A 23,141-nucleotide genomic window follows, 5' to 3' on the forward strand; every position below is an offset into this window, starting at 1 on the left:
GACCTGAACTGTACTGTGCTGGCTCAGATATTTTCTTTTCACATTGTCCTTTTCAGAATGGTTCCAGGATCTATGCTGGATGCGTAACCAGATGCGTAACTAGGCCAGCACAGTTCAGCTCGGCTCAGCTCGGTTTGGTTCAGCTCAGTAGTATGAAAAGGGTATTAGACTTCTTGGTGAGGTAAAATTTCATGTCAGCCCTGTTTTTTTCCAAATATCTGTAAGATCCAAAGAGTTTATTGTAGAACACAAAATAAAGCTCTGTGGCAGGGGGAAACAAATGTGAACATGTATTTGAAAGACAATTAGAAATATTGTATTTGAAAAACTCATAACAACGTTTAAAAAATGACTATGACAGTAAAAAAAAAAAAAAAAGTATTTTATTGAGGACAGTGACTGCCATTTAATTTTGCCTGAGAGAAGGTCACGACTCCATGATACTTATTATTTTACATACTTATTTGACTATGCTTATGATGTATTGTATGCTATTGATGTGACTATGAATATAGTTAGAATGGGCCAGATTCACTTCTTCTCACTGTAAAAGCGGTGGTACAGGTCGCCAACATCCTCTTGAGAAACTTTGATCCAACCAGTCTCTCTCATGTGATACACTGCAAAGAACAAAGACAAAGACAGTCAAACACACACACACACCACCATCACCACAATCACCACCAATATAAACCAGGCAATACGATCAGACTTACTGTTGACTGTTCCACCAGAGTAAGCATCTCTGTGTGTAGCATGAAAGATGGCCCTCTGTGCCAAATCATAGGCTTCTGGAACAGAGAGGTCATATCGGTAGCCGCTGTCCATCACACCATAGGCGTAGGTGTTACCAGACCCAGTGGAGAACATGTTTCCACACAGTCTCAGGCCATTGTCATCAACGTAATACAGCCCAGGACCCTGCAATCATAATAATAGTAATAATAATCATGAATGTCTATTAGTAGCAGGCTGACAATACAATTTCAACTAATGGGTGTGTGTTAATTACCCACTAAAAGAGCAACATTTGTAGTCAAAACGTATGCAAAACAAACCTATCCGATTTATGATATTACTGAATATTGACATTATCAAAATATTGACTATATCATGGATTACTTGTTAATAACAGACTAGACTAGACAATATTTTCTAACAGTGGGGTACACAAACCTAGCAACCTGAAAGGCCTAACTTTAACTTGCCTTCTTGTCCCAGCCACATATCATTGTGCCCATGGAGAGACCCATCCCTCTGTAGTTGACCACCATGTTGGCAAGGAGCTTAGAGGCAGCAGATACTGAGATCCTCTCCTTGTTCCTCAGCTTGTATATCCTTAAATGAAGTGGGGGTTGAGGGAAAATTGAAAAATATACACTCTAAGAAAAAAAGGTGCTATCTAGAACCTAAAATAGTTATTTGGCTGTTCCCATAGGAGAACCCTTTGAATAACCCAGTTTGGTTCCCGGTAAAACCCTTTTAGTTCCAGGCAGAATCCTTTTAAGTTCCATGTAGAACCCTTTACACCAGGGTTCCCCAACTGGCGGCCCACGGTCTCAATTTGGCCCACGTGTTGTTTTATTTGGCCCCCTAATTTTTCTTTGCAAAAATGTTTTACAACAATATTCTACATATAGAACAGTGGAGGCTCCTCAGAGGAGGAAGGGGAGGACCATCCTCCTCAGTGAATTTCAGAAAAAAAACTATAGTGAAACATCAAAAAGTTAACTATACTAAATATATTCACGTCACCAAATAATTTATTAAAACACACTGTTTTGCAATGAAGGTCTACAGTAGCCTCAACAGCACTCTGTAGGGTAGCACCATGGTGTAGCCGGAGGACAGTTCGTTTCCGTCCTCCTCTGGGTACATTGACTTAAATACAAAACCTAGGAGGGCCGTGGTTCTTACCCCCTTCCATAGCCTTACACAGTAATTATGACAACTTCCGGAGGACGTCCTCCAACCTATCAGAGCTCTTACAGCATGAACTGACATGTCGTCCACCCAATCAAAGTATCAGAGAATGAATCTAGTACTGAAAGCATAAGCTACAGGTAGCTAGCACTGCAGTGCATAAAATGTGGTGAGTGGTTGACTCAGAGAAAGACAATAGTTTAACAGTTTTGAACAAATTCATCTTTAAAAAATAAGGAGAAGCAAGACAGAAAGAGAGAGAGAGAGAGATAGCTAGCTATATTTCATATTTTTTTCACTTTCACTTACTTAGCTAGGGAATTCAGCTAGCGAGTTTAGCTTACTCAAACACCCAGCTCAAACAGAGAGCGATGCTATGTTAGCTAGCCGGCTATAGCTATCCAACACTGGAACTCTTCCAAGTCAAGGTAAGCTTTTGGTTTGATTAATTTATTGCCACCAGGGCCCACCGGTGTAACTGCTAAACTGCTTGCTAACTGTACACTATATGCATGATTGTAGCAGGCTTACTAACATGTTCATTCTAGTAGCTATGTTGACTTGACGTTAGCTAATATGGTGACAACAATGTAGGCTGTGTGTAGCGGTTATGATATGAAGGTTTGGCTTGGAAAGGTTTTGTTGCCTGGTCACAGACAGCTAATGTGTCATGCACTGAAGTCCACAAGTGAAGGGAAAAGGTGAGAGGAGGAGAGCGCGTAGATGCGTGAAGGAATTATCCAATGATCAAAGGGATCATGCTGTTTTGTATGTGGCTGCTATGAAAGTGAACTGTGTTTACATGTGATCAGGGGTGTATCCATTCCCCCAGTTCTGTTGAAAAATGTTTCTTAAACGGAAGCAAACGAAATGAAACCGGGATAAACATACCTACATTTGTTCAATAAAAACTCTAGTTTGCAACTGTTGGAATAAAGATGACACCCTAGATAAGCTAGATGCAGGCAAGATTGTGCAAGGCGGTATTGAATGTGTCAATGTCTGTCACATTTCTATAGACCTGTGCACCTATGTAAACTTTCATTCATAGGCTAGGTTGTAGCAACCCCATGATGGGTATAGAGAAAATGTGAGTTTAATGTAGTAGCCTAAACCTATCGATGTTACATTGAGCTGGGTGAATGGAATATGAATGACAGTCATCCAATATGCTGTAATAGAAATAAGGCCAAGCTCGTTAAAAAAATAATCGTCCTCCCTCATCTAAAACGGCACCGACCGCCACTGATATAGAATTTTCATTGTTCGACATAAAATACTGTAAAAACACCAGGAAATCAGCTACAAGTGATTTAAATTTGGAAATCTGTTCCCAAGTATTCCCACCCATAATAGAGAGACACATTACATTTTAGTCATTTAGCAGACGCTCTTATCCAGAGCGACTTACAGTTAGTGAGTGCATACATTATATTTTTGAATTTTTTCATACTGCCCCCCCCCCCGTGGGAATCGAACCCACAACCCTGGCGTTGCAAACGCCATGCTCTACCAACATCCCCTGCCGGCCATTCCCTCCCCTACCCTGGGCCAATTGTGCGCCGCCCCATGGGTCTCCCGGTCGCGGCCGGCTACGACAGAGCCTGGATTCGAACCAGGATCTCTAGTGGCACAGCTAGCACTGCGATGCAGTGCCTTAGACCACTGCGTCACACGATCATACATGTGATCGTATGCAAATGCTGGGTTTGAAATGAATAGGTTTTATTCAAATATTATTTCAAATATTATATCTGTAAAACAAAAAATAGCCCCGCGGCTGAATCTAGTTGATCATCCCTGCTTTACACAGAGTTCTACCTAGAAACAAAAAGCGTTCTACCTGGAACCAAAAAGGTTCTCCTATGGGGACAGCCGAATAACCCTTTTTTCGAAGAGTGTAGGATGGAAAAGATAGGTACCAAATAAAAGGAAATTAGACAGTGCCCATCTTTCCCATTAATTTGGGATTGAGGGATATAGTTTGATTAACAAAACATGGGACATGGACTCAATATTAAAGCACAGTTGAGTTTTGACGTTAAAAATGTCTAACAAGCTTTGATTTTGGAGTAAGCTATTACTATAATGTGACAATCTTCTCTCACCTGCATTCCTTGGCCAAGACTCTCTCCCAATAGACACAGTCGGCAGCACTGCCTGACATTGTCCCAAGTAGAAAGGGGTTTATCTCGATCACCTTCTTAAACATCTGAGTGCCTTAAAAACACAAAGGGGGGTTATTCATTACACATATGCCACGGTAGATTCACAAAACATACAGTGAGGGAAAAAAGTATTTGATCCCCTGCTGATTTTGTACATTTGCCCACTGACAAAGACATGATCAGTCTAGAATTTTAATGGTAGGTTTATTTGAACAGTGAGAGACAGAATAACAACAAACAAATCCAGAAAAACACATGTCAAAAATGTTATAAATTGATTTGCATTTTAATGAGGGAAATAAGTATTTGACCCCTCTGCAAAACATGACTTAGTACTTGGTGGCAAAACCCTTGTTGGCAATCACAGAGGTCAGACGTTTCTTGTAGTTGGCCACCAGGTTTGCACACATCTCAGGAGGGATTTTGTTCCACTCCTCTTTGCAGATCTTCTCCAAGACATTAAGGTTTCGAGGCTGACGTTTGGGAACTCGAACCTTCAGATCCCTCCACAGATTTTCTATGGGATTAAGGTCTGGAGACTGGCTAGGCCACTCCAGGACCTTAATGTGCTTCTTCTTGAGCCACTCCTTTGTTGCCTTGGCCGTGTGTTTTGGGTCATTGTCATGCTGGAATACCCATCCACTACCCATTTTCAATGCCCTGGCTGAGGAAAGGAGGTTCTCACCCAAGATTTGACGGTACATGGCCCCGTCCATCATCCCTTTGATGCAGTGAAGTTGTCCTGTCCCCTTAGCAGAAAAACACCCCCAAAGCATAATGTTTCCACCTCCATGTTTGACAGTGGGGATGGTGTTCTTGGGGTCATAGGCAGCATTCCTCCTCCTCCAAACACGGAGAGTTGAGTTGATGCCAAAGAGCTCAATCTTGGTCTCATCTGACCACAACACTTTCACCCAGTTCTCCTCTGAATCATTCAGATGTTCATTGGCAAACTTCAGACGGCCCTGTATATGTGCTTTCTTGAGCAGGGGGACTTTGCGGGCGCTGCAGGATTTCAGTCCTTCACGGCGTAGTGTGTTACCAATTGTTTTCTTGGTGACTATGGTCCCAGCTGCCTTGAGATCATTGACAAGATCCTCCCGTGTAGTTCTGGGCTGAGTCCTCACCGTTCTCATGATCATTGCAACTCCACGAGGTGAGATCTTGCATGGAGCCCCAGGCCGTGGAAGACTGACAGTTCTTTTGTGTTTCTTCCATTTGCGAATAATCGCACCAACTGTTGTCACCTTCTCACCAAGCTGCTTGCCGATGGTCTTGTAGCCCATTCCAGCCTTGTGTAGGTCTACAATCTTGTCCCTGACATCCTTGGAGAGCTCTTTGGTCTTGGCCATGGTGGAGAGTTTGGAATCTGATTGATTGATTGCTTCTGTGGACAGGTGTCTTTTATACAGGTAACAAGCTGAGATTAGGAGCACTCCGTTTAAGAGTGTACTCCTAATCTCAGCTCGTTACCTGTATAAAAGACACCTGGGAGCCAGAAATCTTTCAGATTGAGAGGGGGTCAAATACTTATTTCCCTCATTAAAATGCAAATCAATTTATAACATTTTTGTTGTTGTTATTCTGTCTCTCACTGTTCAAATAAACCTACAATTAAAATTATAGACTGATCATTTCTTTGTCAGTGGGCAAACGTACAAAATCAGCAGGGGATCAAATACTTTTTTCCCTCACTGTACTTGTTCTTTATTGTATTTTACAATTTCTCTCTTTCATACTGAATGTTCTACCCCCTCCCTCTATCAATCACTCCATCCAACTAAAATGTTTTAACACTTATGTCCAAGTGTGTGTGTGTGTGTGTGTGTGAGTGTGAGTGTGAGTGTGAGTGTGTGTGTGTGTGTGTGTGTGTGTGTGTGTGTGTGTGTGTGTGTGTGTGTGTGTGTGTGTGTGTATGCATGCCCATGTGTATGTGTATGTATCACTTACTGACATAAGATCCTGCAGATGCTCTGGAGTCAACAGCCACCATCACCCCATGCTGGAACTTGAAAGCCAGAGTAGTTGTGCCATGCTCCAGGTTGATCTTCACCCCATTCACCCCCTCTTCACTGTCAACCAGAGGCCTAAGAAACTCTGCTGGCTGTGGAAACACACAGTTGACAAAGTCGATTTTTTTGTCAAAAGCTACAAGATATTGTCATTTTAATGCACACAGGGCTGTGTCATGAGCCTCTCACTCCACCGGGTTACCACCTTAATTTTCTTCCACTCTGCTCACCACTCTCTCTACTCAGCCTAACTAGCTCCACCTGTCCCTGCTCTGCTCTGCTCTAATTACTCTGCCAGCTGCGCTGCATTACCCACTACCTCTCCCAGTATATTAGGCCCTGTCTTTCAGCTCTCCGGTGTCAGATCGTCTGCAAAGCTCACACCCGGAACCTGTTTGCTCGCGCTTCTGGCTCACCCTGGTTTTGTGACCCCGGACCTGCCTGATTTTTGGATACTCGTCTGCCCCAGGAGATCCAGACCTGCTTCTGCCATTACGACTCCTGACTACTGTAGGATTATTTTATGTATCATTATGACATGTAGGGAGATGCCAAAGGTAAAATGTAATAAACATGTTTGATATTGTATAATTAAGAAATATGTTTAAATAAGAAATGTAGACATTAAGTGTATGCTATGTTTTAAATGAATGCATGTGTTCTTTCACAGAGGCTTTCAACAGTGTGCATTGCATTAGTTCTGTTTTAAGAAGGGGGCCTGCGCTACTCAGCCAATAGAATGATAGAATGAAAAGGCTTCATATAGAAAAAGCATTCATGACCTTTTGGAGTGGACATTAGGTGACAGCTGGATGTTGAAAAAGAAGGACGGTGCAGAACTAAAATAAGTTAGGAATGTGCGCATGTTTGTTTATTTGTGTGTATAAAAGAGATCTCTAAGTCAGAGAGAGACAGTTTTATCCATGGAGAAAAAACTCAGGCTTTTTGTTATGCAATAAAGAGTCTAAATTCTTGAATTCACAGGCTTCCGTGTCTATAGAGATATTTTGTTTGAGTTGATTATCTCTTAGTCAAATGTTTCTACGACATATTTGGCACCCCAGACGGGACCTGATAGGGATCAGAGACGGTGTACATCTGCGGTTGTGAAACGGCTTGGACGGACCATACAAACAAAAGCGGCCGCTTTTAAAAGGTAAGCCAAGTTCTTACTAATATAGTATAAACGTTTGTGTGGTCCGATCCGGGGCTCGGCAACATCTAAAGAAATACCAAGTAGGTCTCTCCAAATTTAAGAACCAGAAAGTTAGACACTAGGAGCTTTTGAATTTAAGAATACATGTCGCTGTTGTTTGTCAGAACCGTCTGTTCAATTGATTTGATTCATTTGATTCAGTTGATTCAGCTGATTCATCTTGCTGATTGCTCTGTCCGGGTCATTTCGACACGGGCGGCTGTCCAGCTGGTTGAGTGATCAGGAATAACATGTTAAGTCCTTCGAATACCGCTATGAACGTGTAGCGAAAGTATATCGTTTATAGGCTGCTTAGGAAGGCATAAATCCTGCGGATAAACGCTTTGGAAAGCTAAAATTCCAGAGGTCTGAACGGGCAGGTCATCATCCTGTGTGTGGTGATGCTAATAAATCCTGTGGATAAACGCTTTGGAAAGCTAAAATTCCAGAGGACTGAACGGGCAGGTCATCATCCTGTGTGTGGTGATGCCAAACTTAGGTCTTGAGAAAGCTTGAGACCTAGGGGGCTAATAAATATAAATCCTGTGAATAGACGCTTTGGAAAGCTAAAATTCCAGAGGACTGAACGGGCAGGTCATCATCCTGTGTGTGGTGATGCCAAACTTAGGTCTTGAGAAAGCTTGAGACCTAGGGGGCTAATAAATATAAATCCTGTGAATAGACGCTTTGGAAAGCTAAAATTCCAGAGGACTGAACGGGCAGGTCATCATCCTGTGTGTGGTGATGCCAAACTTAGGTCTTGAGAAAGCTTGAGACCTAGGGGGCTAATAAATATAAATCCTGTGAATAGACGCTTTGGAAAGCTAAAATTCCAGAGGACTGAACGGGCAGGTCATCATCCTGTGTGTGGTGATGCCAAACTTAGGTATTGAGAAAGCTTGAGACCTAGGGGGCTAATAAATATAAATCCTGTGAATAGACGCTTTGGAAAGCTAAAATTCCAGAGGACTGAACGGGCAGGTCATCATCCTGTGTGTGGTGATGCCAAACTTAGGTCTTGAGAAAGCTTAAGACCTAGGGGGCTAATAAATATAAATCCTGTGAATAAACGCTTTGGAAAACTAAAATTCCAGAGGACTGAACGGGCAGGTCATCATCCTGTGTGTGGTGATGCCAAAATTAGGTCTTGAGAAAGCTTAAGACCTAGGCGGCTAATAAATATAAATCCTGTGGATAAACGCTTTGGAAAGCTAAAATTCCAGAGGACTGAACGGGCAGGTCATCATCCTGTGTGTGGTGATGCCAAAATTAGGTAGGGTGGGACAGGTAAAAAAGTTGGGTCGTCCTGAGTAGGTGAACGGGTTAAATAATCACAGGGGCTCAAACTTTTTGATAAAGTGTAAACCAAGACTAGGTCTGCTCATCTGCTCATGAGTGGTTTACCTTGGTGGCTGTGAGTCATTCAACTGTCTGATTCATTTGGGCACAAGTGGCTACTCATCTGTGTGAGTGAGAATAATATGAAATCCTGCAAGTAAATAGCCTTTCTGTAAGGAAAGGAAATCTATTTGAGGTTGTTTGAAGCTTCTGTCTGATGGACAAAGGGTGTGCCCAATCTCACATTAGGAAAGAGAAGAATAAATGGTGCGTGGATATTCATTGACCAACTGAGTGTAGAAAATTCACGTTACCAGGAGGGGTAGAATAAATCCTGTTGGAGGAACAGGTCACATTTATTTGGTGTGGTCATACGACGTCTATGCATTGTAATTTGATAAATCTGTTAGGGTATGTGTCTGACATTATATTTAGAAACTTTAGAGGTAATGCAGTATTATGATAAATTGACTACGTAAAATAATAACTAGAATAGGGTTAACACTTCAAATTTGGGCCTTTTGATAGAATAAAATATTCCTGTAGGTTATACAAAGTAATTAAGGGCGTTTAAGAACAACATAAATATGGAATAAGAGTGGTATAATGATGTAAATTGGTCACACTCTGAAGTTTGAATGATGAGATATAGAGGTGTGTTTGATAATTATATATACATTGAAATAATAAGCTTTTCTTGTATATGATATCTTGGAGTTTCGTACAACAATGCCTGTCATAGAATTTTGTAAGATCGGGGAATAGTGACCAGCCTATATGATTCTAGGAGGATTCTATGACTAAGGGAAAGGATTTGAGTAATTTGTTGTTTGTTCTGCTGAGACTAGATGGTGATTAACAGATTGTGGCAATAAAGAATAATTAGAAACATGAAGGGTTTGGTAGATATGAATAAATTGGAGTATAATGAATTTTATGTGGGTATGGTAAATATGAGGGATTGGATAAAATTATAGGTGTTGACTTGCTCAAACACGTAGACAGACGTGGAAATGGGAGAGAGTACATAGGACATGTGGTAGAATTAAGCAATATAATAAACTATCTATTATTTCAGAAGCATATATATAATTCATTTGGTTAGGTTGTTAGATCTGTTTCCAAATCAATGAATGTGGGGTTTGACTTGTTGACTGCTAAGTTGAGTACGTTGAGCGTGTGAGATCTGTGTCCTTCAAAGCTATTTTCTGATAAAGTGTGGTATGTGTTAGATACTAAAATTACTGACCATTATCATTGGAATAACAGAGGATTAACTTGTCATTTTGATAAAGCATAGATTCTGCATCGCTGAACAGAGTCTAGGGTTTCTAAGTATAGTTTAGCTATAGTTGTGGGGTGTTTAGATTGAAGGAACAGTCAGGATAAGATTGGAAGATCTAGTAGCCTGCGTCTTTTCAGACTGAAGGACTCACTTATTCAACGGGAAAGGAGGAGTGTCTATAGTCTAAATCAGAAAGGACAGTTACATTTGAATAGCGGACTGGCAATTTGGATAAGAGATTTGGCCATAATTTGAATTGTTTAGGTAGACTGGAATGAAAGTAAGGTAGTTTAATATATGAATATACATATATTATTAGTTATTGTTGGGATGTGAATAGACTTTACTAATGCCATGAATTAGTTTCCGGTTAAAAGAGAGTCATACTTGTTTGACTGTATCGAGCTGAAATAGTTATTTAAAGAAAGTTTGAATAGCTGGATGGAAAAAATTTATTTGACAAAATTCTAATTGTTATTACTTTATTCTATGGTTTGCGTGACATCAGTAATGTATGCGAATATTTGGTGAATTTTAGAATGATAATGTATTTTTATTACGTGAACTAGGGGATGCAAGGAGCGTTGGCTTTTTTGCTGAGGGAATAGCATCAATTTATAGTGGGTTCTGGATTTGTTGAATAAACAAACTTATATTTTAAACTAAAGTAATGCAATAGGCTACAATTATAACATTATCAGAAAAAGGCACTATATGCTCATCTGTGGTCCGCTGTAGCTCAGTTGGTAGAGCACGGTGCTTGCAACGCCAGGGTTGGGTGTTCCATTCCCAAGGGGGGCTAGTATAAGTATAGAAAGGTATGAGCTCATGAATGGAGTGTTGTTTGGAAAAAGAGCATCTGCTAAAATGATAATGGGTATGGAGAGGAGAGTACGTGGTAGTCATTGAATAAGGTTTTGTTAGATTAAACAAATGACAATGGTGGAAGGTGTAGTTAACTTAATAAAATGGGTTGTTATCTAGTGTCTTCTAAGTGGGAGTTTTCTTTTAAGGATTGATGGGAGTCTCCTATATTATTAGGTTAGGGGTAAAGTAGGGCGACGTATCAAACAATTTTAAATGGATGCTGGGGTTAATGATTGTTGATGAGATAGGACTGGGGATATGTATGATGTTTTGTGTGTAATTACTATCTTTGGATTGTTGATTATATGTTAACGACATGTATACTTTCTCTTCCAGGAACATGGGGATTTCTTTAGTGGGAGGTTTAAAAAGTCTGTAGGCTAGGGTGGAACTAGATAGTAAAATTAAGTAGTTTTATTTTTAGGTTGTCATAGGGAGCTACAAAAATAAATAAGGCCTGGCCATTTTTGTTTGTTTATTGTTTTACTGTATGGTGTTCAAATAACCACAAACAAACTACTTAGTATGAAAAGTTAGTTGTATAGGATTTTTATTTCTATTTGGTTTTTTTGACAGGATGGAAGTGAAATATCTTAAAGGGGCATACACATGTAATTTGGGTTATTTACTGAGGGATAAGTAAATATGTATGATTTATTTTGAAAAGAGCTGTACTAAGGAATTACAACATCTATGAAAGGTTTTGATGGTTGTTAGAAGTAGTAGACTATAGGATGAAACAATTCATTGAATGATTTCAATGACCTCTGAAATCTGTCCTGGCTTCATAGTGTGACCTGATCACCCGCACTATGAATTCTAGAGGCATGCTGAATTAAGGGGTTAGATAAAATAAGGATAATTGTGAAGAAGTTTACAAATTGGAAAAATCCTATATATAAATAAGTCTAAACAGGACAAGGATGAAGTGAGAGAGTTAGTCCTGAAGGAGAAGTATTCCTTGAATAGTGTTATAGAATACAGTTAAGTAAAGATATGCTCAAGGGTTGTCATTTTAAGGTTAGTTATTATGTTAGGTTTGATAGGCAACATTGTTTTGTTTTGTTTTTTGTACACATGAATCACGATGTGATGTATGTGTCCAAGGGGGGAAGTATGCAAGGAGTATTAAGGATGTGAGCAGTAGTAATAATGTGTTATGGGTTAGGTTAAATCATTTTTGTTTTTGTAATAGGAGGCATGGTGTAGAGGTGGTCTGTCTATGAAATAAGTGGATGACAACAAGCTGGAAGCAGGTGTGCTTCATAATCTCAAGGCTTCTCTTGACGGATGAGAGGACAGGAGTAGCATACTGTGTCTCACCTAACATAACAATGTTCTTAAGATTTTATTTTCATGAGTGAAGATAACTCTGCCCAACTGAGTAGGATAATCTGAGTATTTTCTGTGCCCTGGAGACTATGTGATGGCAAAAGACTACAGAAGAAAGAGCTGGAAAGACCCTATGTGGAGGGGCCTGCACCAGGGTTGTAGGCTACCTTAATGATGGTAAAAGTGGTGGAGACAGATACTAAGATCCATGTTCCCCACTATAGGAGTGTTCCAACCTCAGCCATTGGGTAGCATTGTTGTCTTTTGTGTGTGTCTGTGCTTGTGTCTTTGCAGCAGTAACTCTGAGCTTCCCTATGGGAAGGCTGAAAGAAGGACACTTTTCACAGACCGATGTCTATAGATTGAGAGGGACTTTGGCTGATCCGGAGACCCTAGTGACGGGGGAAGGTTAACAACAGAAGTGACCTACATATCGTTGTCCAGGTTATACCAACGATGGTACTGATAGAGGGGAGTATTGGGTATCATCTTAACCATTGTACCAGAGTGAGGGAACTGATGATTGAGAGATCCCAGACCTCCAAGACGCACCAGATATCCTTATCATTGATTAATATGTACTAGACTAGTTACCTGAGAATAAGGGGAATGGAGTACTGATAATAAAATAAAGAGCAGAAGAACAAGACATAGAAGGGATATAGGCAGGAGTAGAATGTAGATTCTTGCACAGGCAGGAACCATAACTAAAAATACAGGAAGGGATCACTATTAAAATACAAGGGTTAAATAGTATTGGTGTGTGAGAAACCAGCACAAAGAGTATGGGGAAGTCACATGGGGTAGTGTGACCTTAGGGTAATGAAAGAAAGAGACAGGTGAATCATAGACATAAGGAAAACAGTCCAATACTTAGATAAACAATTTGATGTAGTATTTGGTGTTAGATTTCCAGGGGAAAGTGTTATTAGAAGAGAGAAGTGTAAGCAATTGTTATGAGCAAAAATATAGGAATGTTACAATAAAACAATTGGGTTATATAATTTGGAAGAATTCAAGGGAGAATGTGAAACATAATGATTTGTCATGTAGACAATGTTAATAGGGATGTTTTGGATTGGAAATTAACTCAACTGAACTGTTATGATCTGTCCTTTCCTGAGGTTACAACGGATGGTGTCGTAATGCATTGCAGAGATCAATTGGCTCAGAACGGTGTAAACCTCAATAAAAACCAAAAATCCTCTACTCGGCTGAAGAGGAACAACAAAGGCGTTGAAGATGTTCCTGTCTGACCCACCTCTGACCTGAATTCAACATCAAATCAAAGCAATCAAATGCTTTCTCTTTTGTGCTTTTTCTTTCAAGAATGTGAGGAAAGATGTCTATGCAAATGCAACATTCTTCCTAATTTGGGTATACTGGTTTGCACATGGACAAAACAGGATGATGGTGGAGGTGTGGTGGTTCAGGTGTGACATTGGAATATGAACTATGAAGAACTATGAAGGACATAATGAAGACGCCAGGAGATTGAGTGCCGGTAGAGGAAGGGAGTGTTTGTTGATTAAGGAGGTATTATACACTACTAAATTTATAGTAATTGGGACAATGCATTAGGGTACTGATCTGATGTAATTCTTGGTATGAGGAAGTTAATGCTAGAATTATTATAATATAAATGTACATTCGGCCAGTATCGATATGTGCCAAGGTGGAGTTTGTGTTATGTTTGGAGATGAATGTTGTACTTTTATCCCCAATAATACTGCCCCGGATGGTTCTTTCACGGAAGCAATGACTAAACTCAAGGGACTACGAAAAGAGGTTAAGGATAATGCTGGGTATGATGTTCATGTTTGGGACTGGATGGAATTAACTTTGGGAAAATGGGGTGCAATGTTTACAAAAATGGGAATAATGATAGGAATATCACTTGTAGTAATGGGAGTAGTGTTTTGTTGTATACTACCTCTGTTAAAATCACTTTTGATTCAAACCACAGTAAAACAAATGACTGTACAGACAAATGTTACTATTTCAGCCAAAGAAATACACCCAGTTCAGGGAGCTCCAGGACAGTATGTTAATGAATTTGGGAAATCTTGTAATGTTAAAGTAGGACCAATGGACTGTCCATTTGGGAATCCTGAATGTCTGTATGGAGTTGTCCCTGGGGGTGGATGGGTCTGTCATGGTTACAAAGCCCAACAGGAAAATGTGGAGGTTAATTTAGAGGAAAACCTTCCGGACTTGTATCCAATACCTGACTGGGCTCTGGGTCCTCATCAGGATGGGTCAAGTAATGAGGAAGATATATTGGGTTGAATATGTGTGTGAAGTGAAACCAAATGTGGCAAGGCTAAGAATAAGTAACTGCATATGCTTACATATATTTGGTAATTAATCTTTGTATTATTTGGGACAATATTGGAATGTCCCATAGGGGGGATATGTAGGATTATTTTATGTATCATTATGACATGTAGGGAGATGCCAAAGGTAAAATGTAATAAACATGTTTGATATTGTATAATTAAGAAATATGTTTAAATAAGAAATGTAGACATTAAGTGTATGCTATGTTTTAAATGAATGCATGTGTTCTTTCACAGAGGCTTTCAACAGTGTGCATTGCATTAGTTCTGTTTTAAGAAGGGGGCCTGCGCTACTCAGCCAATAGAATGATAGAATGAAAAGGCTTCATATAGAAAAAGCATTCATGACCTTTTGGAGTGGACATTAGGTGACAGCTGGATGTTGAAAAAGAAGGACGGTGCAGAACTAAAATAAGTTAGGAATGTGCGCATGTTTGTTTATTTGTGTGTATAAAAGAGATCTCTAAGTCAGAGAGAGACAGTTTTATCCATGGAGAAAAAACTCAGGCTTTTTGTTATGCAATAAAGAGTCTAAATTCTTGAATTCACAGGCTTCCGTGTCTATAGAGATATTTTGTTTGAGTTGATTATCTCTTAGTCAAATGTTTCTACGACACTACTCTTCAATCCCGGTAACTCTGACCAGCCTTCTGCCTTGCCACTACGTATTTTGGATTTCCCTTGAACTGTACTGCTGCCTTGTTTCATTCCGCCCTGTTGTGTCTGTGTCTCCCCCCCCCCCAGGACTTCTGGACCACCCACCACCGGCTTCATAGGACGCATCGCTGCCACTGGGGGGGGCACAGACCCAGCACATTGGACGGGATCCCTGTTACCCCTGGAGCCTTCATTCACTCCCTACTTCCCTTTTCCCTTAAGTTTAATAAACTTTCTGGTGTGACGCAATTGTGGTCCTCTGGTCGTCTGTCTGAACCGTGACAGTACGATCTGACCATTATGGACTCAGCGCACACTTTCCCCGACATGGAAACCGATGAGCATGAGCAGCAGTTCCAGCAGCAGCAACAACAACTCGCCATGATCATTCAACTCCTCACCAACCTGACCCCAGCCAGTCTGCCCACCAGCCCTGCCCCCGAGTTACCTGCCCCGGTCACTGCAGCCGCTGCTCCGGAACCCAAGATTGGAAACCCCGAGCGGTTCAACGGCGATTCAACCCAGGTCCGGCCATTCCTGACTAGCTGCCGACTTCAGTTCTCCTTGCAGCCAAGGACCTTCGCCACGGAGGGGGCTAAAGTTGGGTATGCCATCACTCACCTGACGGGCCGAGCTCGACTCTGGGGAACAGCAGAGTTCGAACGTCAAACCCCCGCATGTGCAACCTTCGACCTGTTTGCTGAGGAGATGCTGAAGGTGTTTGACCTGGATTCACCAACCGCAGAGGCGTCTCGTGAACTGTTCAGTATTCGACAAGGCAGACGTACAGTCGCAGACCATTCCATCGACTTCCGAACCCTGGCTAGACGAAGTTCTTGGAACACACCATCGTTGGTGGACGCGTTCTTCCATAGTTTGGCTGACTATATCAAGGACGAGTTGGTCTCCCATGAACTGCCTTCCACTCTTGATGAAGCCATCGCACTGACTGTCAGGATCGACAGAAGGATACAGACCCGTCGTCGTGAGAGGGGGCGCCAAGGTCCACCTACTACCGGCATTCGGAGAGATCCGACTGGGCTCCTGTCATCTACTGCCACTCACCCAGGTCAGCTTGATCAGTCTGAGCCTATGGAGATTGGGCGAGCCTCTCTCACTCCTGCAGAGCGCCAGCGACGCTTCACCTCAAACCTCTGCCTCTATTGTGGAGGTGATGGACATCGTGTGGTAACCTGCCCTTTAAAGGGCCGAAGCTCACCGGGCATAGGGGGAGTCCGGTTGAGTTCAATGACCATCCAGTCCTCCGACCGCAAACCCCTGCTGCAAGTTCACCTCCGCCTCTCTGACTTAACTCACACCCTGGCTGCTCTGGTGGATTCTGGCGCCGAAGCCAACATAATGGACATCAAGCTGGCACGCCAACTGGGACTGGAGAACCTCCGTTTGACCCCTCCTATTCCTGCCCGGGCACTGGACGGACACTTACTCGGATCGGTCACTCATGTCACGGCCCCGGTCTCGATGGGTCTGTCCGGAAACCATCAAGAAACTATCCAGTTTCACCTGCTCCCCTCTCCAGGCCAACCCCTCATCCTGGGTTACCCATGGCTCCGCCGGCACAACCCTCAGCTCGACTGGGTGACCGGGGTGATCAGGGAGTGGGGAGAGGACTGCCACCGAACCTGCCTGCTTGCTGCCGCACTACCCCCTCGGCCAGTACCTACTAACTCCGCTCCTGACCTCTCCAATGTCCCAGAATGCTACCATGGTCTCAGAGAGGTGTTTAACAAAGCAAGAGCCACATCTCTGCCCCCTCACCGACCGTACGACTGTGCCATCGACCTCCTCCCTGGAACAGCCCCTCCAAAGGGTCGTCTTTATTCGTTGTCTGCTCCTGAAAGAAAGTCCATGGAGGACTACATCAATGGCTCTCTGTCCGCAGGATTAATCCGTTCATCTTCATCTCCTGCTGGTGCTGGCTTCTTCTTTGTGGGGAAGAAGGACGGATCTCTTCGCCCCTGCATCGACTACAGGGGACTCAACGACATCACAGTGAAAAACCGTTACCCTCTGCCTCTGCTCACCTCTGCTTTTGAGTTGCTCCAGGGAGCCACTGTTTTTACCAAGTTGGATCTCAGAAACGCTTACCACCTAGTGCGGATCCGGGAGGGAGATGAATGGAAAACCGCATTCAATACACCAACAGGCCACTACGAGTATCTGGTTATGCCTTTTGGCCTCACCAATGCTCCTGCTGTGTTCCAGGCTCTAGTGAATGATGTACTGCGGGACATGTTAAACAAGTTTGTCTTCGTTTACCTGGATGACATCTTAATCTACTCCAGAAACCTGTCTGAACACACCCGCCATGTCCAGCAAGTCCTTCATCGTCTTCTGGAGAATTCCCTCTACGCCAAGGCAGAGAAATGTGAGTTTCACGTCAAGACAGTGGCCTTCCTGGGGTACATAGTGGCAGAGGGAAGTATCCAAATGGATCCTGCCAAAGTATCAGCAGTCACTTCATGGCCAGTTCCGGAGAACAGAAAGAAGCTGCAACAGTTTCTGGGGTTTGCTAACTTCTATAGAAAGTTTATCCGGAACTACAGTACCGTTGCTGCCCCTCTCACTGCTCTAACCAGCACCAAGCAACCCTTCACCTGGACCCCAGCAGCCGACAAAGCCTTCAGTACCCTCAAGGTGAGGTTCACCTCCGCTCCCATCCTCCAGATGCCTGATGTGGACCGGCAATTCATTGTGGAGGTGGACGCCTCGGATGTGGGAGTTGGTGCTGTGATTTCTCAGTGGGCTGCGGAGGATAGGAAGCTCCATCCCTGTGCCTTTTTCTCACGTCGGTTGTCCCCCTCTGAGTGCAATTACGACATAGGGAACCGTGAGCTGCTGGCTGTGAAGCTTGCCTTGGAGGAGTGGCGTCACTGGCTGGAGGGGTCCACCATTCCATTTCTCGTTTGGACCGATCATAAGAACTTGGAGTACATCCGCACGGCCAAACGGTTGAACTCCAGGCAGTCCCGCTGGGCCCTGTTCTTCACCAGGTTTAATTTCACTCTGTCATACCGGCCTGGATCACGCAACACCAAGCCAGACGCCCTCTCCCGTCAATTCCAGAAGGATGACACCCCCTCCAAGGACCCTGTGTCGATTCTGCCAAGTCCCTGCATCGTTGCAGCTCTGACCTGGGCTGTTGAGGAACAGGTGCTGGAGGCTCTCCGTAACCAGCCAGGTCCCAGCACTTGCCCAGCTGACCGCCTTTTTGTCCCCGAAGACCTGAGGTCCCAGGTCGTTCAGTGGGGACATGACTCCCGCCTAGCTTGTCACCCTGGCTCCACCCGCACTTACAACCTGCTCGCCCAGAGGTTCTGGTGGCCCTCTCTGAGGAAGGATGTACGGGAATTCGTCCAAGCCTGCCCCATCTGCAACCAACACAAGTCGTCCTGCCAGCCCCCAGCCGGATTGCTGCAGCCCCTGCCTGTGCCCAGACGTCCCTGGTCTCACATCGCCCTTGACTTTGTCACGGGGCTGCCCCCTTCAAGTGGCATGACCGTCATTCTCACCATAGTTGACCGTTTCAGCAAGATGGCACACTTCATTCCCCTCCCCAAGCTCCCAACCGCCAAGGAGACCGCCCAGGTGGTCCTGGAACACGTCTTCCGGATCCACGGACTGCCAAAGGATGTAGTTTCTGACCGTGGTCCACAATTCTCCTCCGCTTTTTGGAAGGAGTTCTGTCACCTGCTGGGAGCCACAGTCAGTCTGACTTCCGGATTCCATCCCCAATCCAATGGGCAGTCAGAGCGGGCTAATCAGGAGCTCGAGAAGGCACTGCGATGCATGACTTCACGCAACCCCCACTCCTGGTCGCAGCAATTGACATGGGTGGAGTACGCACACAATTCTCTGACCTGCTCTGCCATCGGTATGTCCCCTTTCCAATGTGTTTATGGATACCAGCCTCCTCTATTTGCCAGCCAGGAAGAGGAGGTTACTTGCCCATCTGCACTTGCTTTTGCCCGTCGATGTCGCCGCACCTGGTCACAAGCCCGAGCCACACTCCTCAGATCCGTTGCCAGCTACACTACCGGGGCCAACCGTCGGAGAACTCCTGCTCCCACCTACCATGTTGGTCAAAGGGTGTGGTTGTCATCGAAGAACCTGCCACTCAGGGTGGAGTCGCAGAAGCTGGCACCTCGGTTCATTGGTCCATTCCCTATCATAAGAGTGATTAGCCCAACTGCTGTCCGGCTCCAACTGCCTAATTCCCTGAGGGTGCACCCCACTTTCCATGTGTCTAAGATTAAGCCCATCCATGAGAGTCCGCTGGTCCCTGCTGCGCCTTGTCCTCCTCCTCCACGGCTCGTCGATGGTGGTCTGGTTTACACCGTCCGCCGCCTGCTTCGGTCCAGACGGAGGGGTAGGGGTCTCCAGTACCTCATTGACTGGGAGGGCTATGGACCTGAGGAAAGGACCTGGGTGCCAGCTAGTCGGATTGTGGATAGGACTCTCATCACCGCTTTCCACCAACGGCATCCTGATCAACCTGCAATCCGTAGGGGCCGCCCCAGAGGGGTCCCTAACCGTCCTGCCCGCTCGGCTTCCTGTCCTGTGCCTGATCCTGTCTCGGGACCTGTCCCATCTCCCGACCACGGCCCTCCGGCTTCCTCCGAGGATGAGGACGTTCACTCGGACCGTTCGGAGGAGTTCTAGCCCTCCTCCGGCTCCCCTCCTCCCGCCCGGCGTGGTGTTGCTCTTGGGACTTCTGGGGCCGTCCCTTGGGGGGGGGGTTCTGTCATGAGCCTCTCACTCCACCGGGTTACCACCTTAATTTTCTTCCACTCTGCTCACCACTCTCTCTACTCAGCCTAACTAGCTCCACCTGTCCCTGCTCTGCTCTGCTCTAATTACTCTGCCAGCTGCGCTGCATTACCCACTACCTCTCCCAGTATATTAGGCCCTGTCTTTCAGCTCTCCGGTGTCAGATCGTCTGCAAAGCTCACACCCGGAACCTGTTTGCTCGCGCTTCTGGCTCACCCTGGTTTTGTGACCCCGGACCTGCCTGATTTTTGGATACTCGTCTGCCCCAGGAGATCCAGACCTGCTTCTGCCATTACGACTCCTGACTACTCTTCAATCCCGGTAACTCTGACCAGCCTTCTGCCTTGCCACTACGTATTTTGGATTTCCCTTGAACTGTACTGCTGCCTTGTTTCATTCCGCCCTGTTGTGTCTGTGTCTCCCCCCCCCCCAGGACTTCTGGACCACCCACCACCGGCTTCATAGGACGCATCGCTGCCACTGGGGGGGGCACAGACCCAGCACATTGGACGGGATCCCTGTTACCCCTGGAGCCTTCATTCACTCCCTACTTCCCTTTTCCCTTAAGTTTAATAAACTTTCTGGTGTGACGCAATTGTGGTCCTCTGGTCGTCTGTCTGAACCGTGACAGGGCTGATTCACATATGCAGATTGAAGTAGCTAATCCAGCAGAAGGTCTAGGCCTTATTAAAACTTTTTTTAACCTTTTCAATTGCCATTATTCTATCATGCATGGTCATTAGTCAAACAGTAAGCCTACATCTTTAATGAAGCTTACAATCACAGAACTACTGGTGAATAACAATCACAGAACCACTGTTGAATGTTGCAGCGCTCCTTGCTATCTGAGGCATGTTGTTCCAACTCCCATCAAGTGGGAAAACCTTATTGGCGCAATGTGTATGGTGTTCGCTTCCCTGCCACGCCATTCACTTTTACATGAATGAAAAATCAGCTTCCAATTACTTTGACAGATGTAAAGAACTGCCAGGTAAAGCCAATTGGTTATTCAAAATTCTGTTATCTTGTAAACTCAACCATCACCATAGGAAACAGCTGATACCCCACACGCGAATTATCAGGGGTTACTTACATCAACTCCAACGGGTACCGCCAACTCTGGTGTCTGAGCAGCGAAATTGAAGTGATTGACTTTATCCACCGACGCTCGTTCCGCGTTGAATCCGTCCTCTTTAACCCAATCTGATATCCCGCAAACGTCAAGAAGAGCCATTTTGTACTATTCTGAAGCTACTGAGTTTCACAGTTCCTCCGCTTTGAAATCGAAACTGAAATGTTACGGGTAGGCTACTAACACCATGAAATGCGCATACGCGCAACGGTACTTTGTAATGCTTTGTGTACGAATGAGACAGGTCTCCAAATGGCTTGTTCTTGTTAAATCGTACCAATAATGCGTAAAGTCAATCTCAAATTAGAAAGAGATTGAATTACAACCTACATATTTTATAGATGCAATGCATTTTTCTTGCCTATATTTCATATCTTATTTGAGAGCTGCACTATGGTGGTTAATCATAGACTAACTAAATTGGCTAGGATTACACATCTCCCACGGGACAGTGCCCATTCACTCCCATTCCATAGCTGCACTATGTGCGCTCTGGCCTATGCCTATACCTAGACGTTGCTAGGCAGATCACTACCATTCAGGTTACCTACCTGTAACAATTTACTTGTAACATCATTTACATTTACATTTACGTCATTTAGCAGACGCTCTTATCCAGAGCGACTTACAAATAGGTGCATTCACCTTATAGCCAGTGGGATAACCACTTTACAAGTATTATTATTATTATTTTTTGTGTGGGGGGGGGGGGGGTATGGTGGCATAACGTTTTCTTAAACAACACATTTTAATTGTTTTAAATTCTGTGAGTGGTAGTGATGGAGGGGAGAGTGCAAGTGAATGTTTTGTTTTTATTATTATAAATATGTGGAGGTAAAACCTAATAGTAGCACCATAAAGAACAACAGCCTATGCCATAATAATTATTCCCTTCCCTATCCCTTATCAATTATGGCAGGGATATGCCTAGTCAACATGTATAGAATAAAACACAATAAAGGACAACGGTTGTTTGAGGGTTGGAAGTTGCACAGCATCCAAAATGGGACTTGCCTATATGGCAGTTATAGAAGAACCTGTCAGGCAAGGTGTGACTGGCAAAACAACTATAAACCAATCACAGATTAATCAGTCCAATGATCTTTATCTTTCTGGTAAACATTGACTGCATAACTCAGGTAAAGGATCACATTTTCTAACCAACCAGAAATGTACTTTTGTATGATGTCATATGTTGTCATACAGGGTTGTTGTTCCCATGTTGGTTCAGTGGCTTAGTACTATTTTCAAATGAATGTGTTTTATGTAGCCAAAGTCAAAACACTTTCTCCAGGCAGTTGTCCCATACTGTGTAGCCACTATTACCATTACTGCATTAACAAAAATGGTATGCCTGAAATACACCAATGTTGTTCATCATTTAAGAAATACTGGTATACACTCTATACTGCACGGGTTGTTCAGTATAGTTAGTTACTAGGGCCTCAGGATCTCATCACGGTATCTCTGTGCATTCGAATTGCCATCAATAAAATGAAATTGTATTTGTTGTCCATAGTTTATGCCTGCCCATACCAAAACCCCACTGCCACCATGGGGCACTCTGTTCACAACGTTGACATCAGCAAACAGCTCGCCCACACGACGCCATACATGCTGTCTGCCGTCTGCAAAGTACAGTTGAAACCGGGATTCATCTGTGAAGAGCACACTTCTCCAGCATGCCAGTTGCCATTGAAGATGAGCATTTGCCCACTGAAATTGGTTACAACGCCAAACTGCAATCAGGTCAAGACCCTGGTGAGGACGACGAGCACGCAGATGAGCTTACCTGAGACGGTTCTTCAGTTGTGCAAACCCACAGTTTCATCAGCTGTCCAGGTGGCTGCTTTCAGACGATCCCACAGGTGAAGAAGCCAGATGTGGAGGTCCTGGGCTGGCGTGGTTACACGTGGTCTGTGGTTTTGTGGCCGGTTGGAGGCAGCTTATGGTAGAGAAATGAACATTTGTTTATCTGGCAACAGCTCTGGTGGACATTCCTGCAGTCAGCATGCCAATTGCACGCTCCCTCAAAACTTGAGACATCTGTGGCATTATGTTGTGTGACAAAACTCCACATTTTAGAGTGGGCTTTTATTGTC

At 44.0% G+C, this 23,141-nt stretch overlaps 1 protein-coding gene across 1 annotated transcript; it reads right to left on the minus strand.

Annotated features, from left to right (window-relative positions):
• Nucleotides 1-366: 366 nt before the first annotated feature.
• LOC311120007 (proteasome subunit beta type-8-like) lies at nucleotides 367-21,198 on the minus strand. Its single transcript, XM_084157802.1, has 6 exons — nucleotides 21,001-21,198; nucleotides 6,042-6,195; nucleotides 4,032-4,143; nucleotides 1,209-1,338; nucleotides 717-921; nucleotides 367-620 (listed from the first exon to the last, which is right to left on the minus strand). Exons 1-6 carry the CDS (start codon nucleotides 21,139-21,141, stop codon nucleotides 532-534), a joined length of 831 nt encoding a protein of 276 aa, XP_084013928.1. The 5' UTR covers nucleotides 21,142-21,198; the 3' UTR covers nucleotides 367-531.
• Between the last annotated feature and the right edge of the window lie 1,943 nt (nucleotides 21,199-23,141).

The sequence above is a fragment of the Coregonus lavaretus genome (assembly GCF_964263955.1).
Source record: "Coregonus lavaretus genome assembly, chromosome: 3".
Taxonomy (NCBI): domain Eukaryota; kingdom Metazoa; phylum Chordata; class Actinopteri; order Salmoniformes; family Salmonidae; genus Coregonus; species Coregonus lavaretus.

Excerpts from the sequence above, each read along its gene's own strand:
- LOC311120007 (XM_084157802.1), bottom strand. The coding sequence starts at position 21,141 with ATGGCTCTTCTTGACGTTTGCGGGATATCAGATTGGGTTAAAGAGGAC. Across the intron at positions 6,196-21,000 it reads CGGTACCCGTTGGAGTTGAT|CCAGCAGAGTTTCTTAGGCC; the intron begins GTAAGTAACCCC and ends GTGTTTCCACAG. Across the intron at positions 1,339-4,031 it reads GTCTTGGCCAAGGAATGCAG|GATATACAAGCTGAGGAACA; the intron begins GTGAGAGAAGAT and ends ACTTCATTTAAG.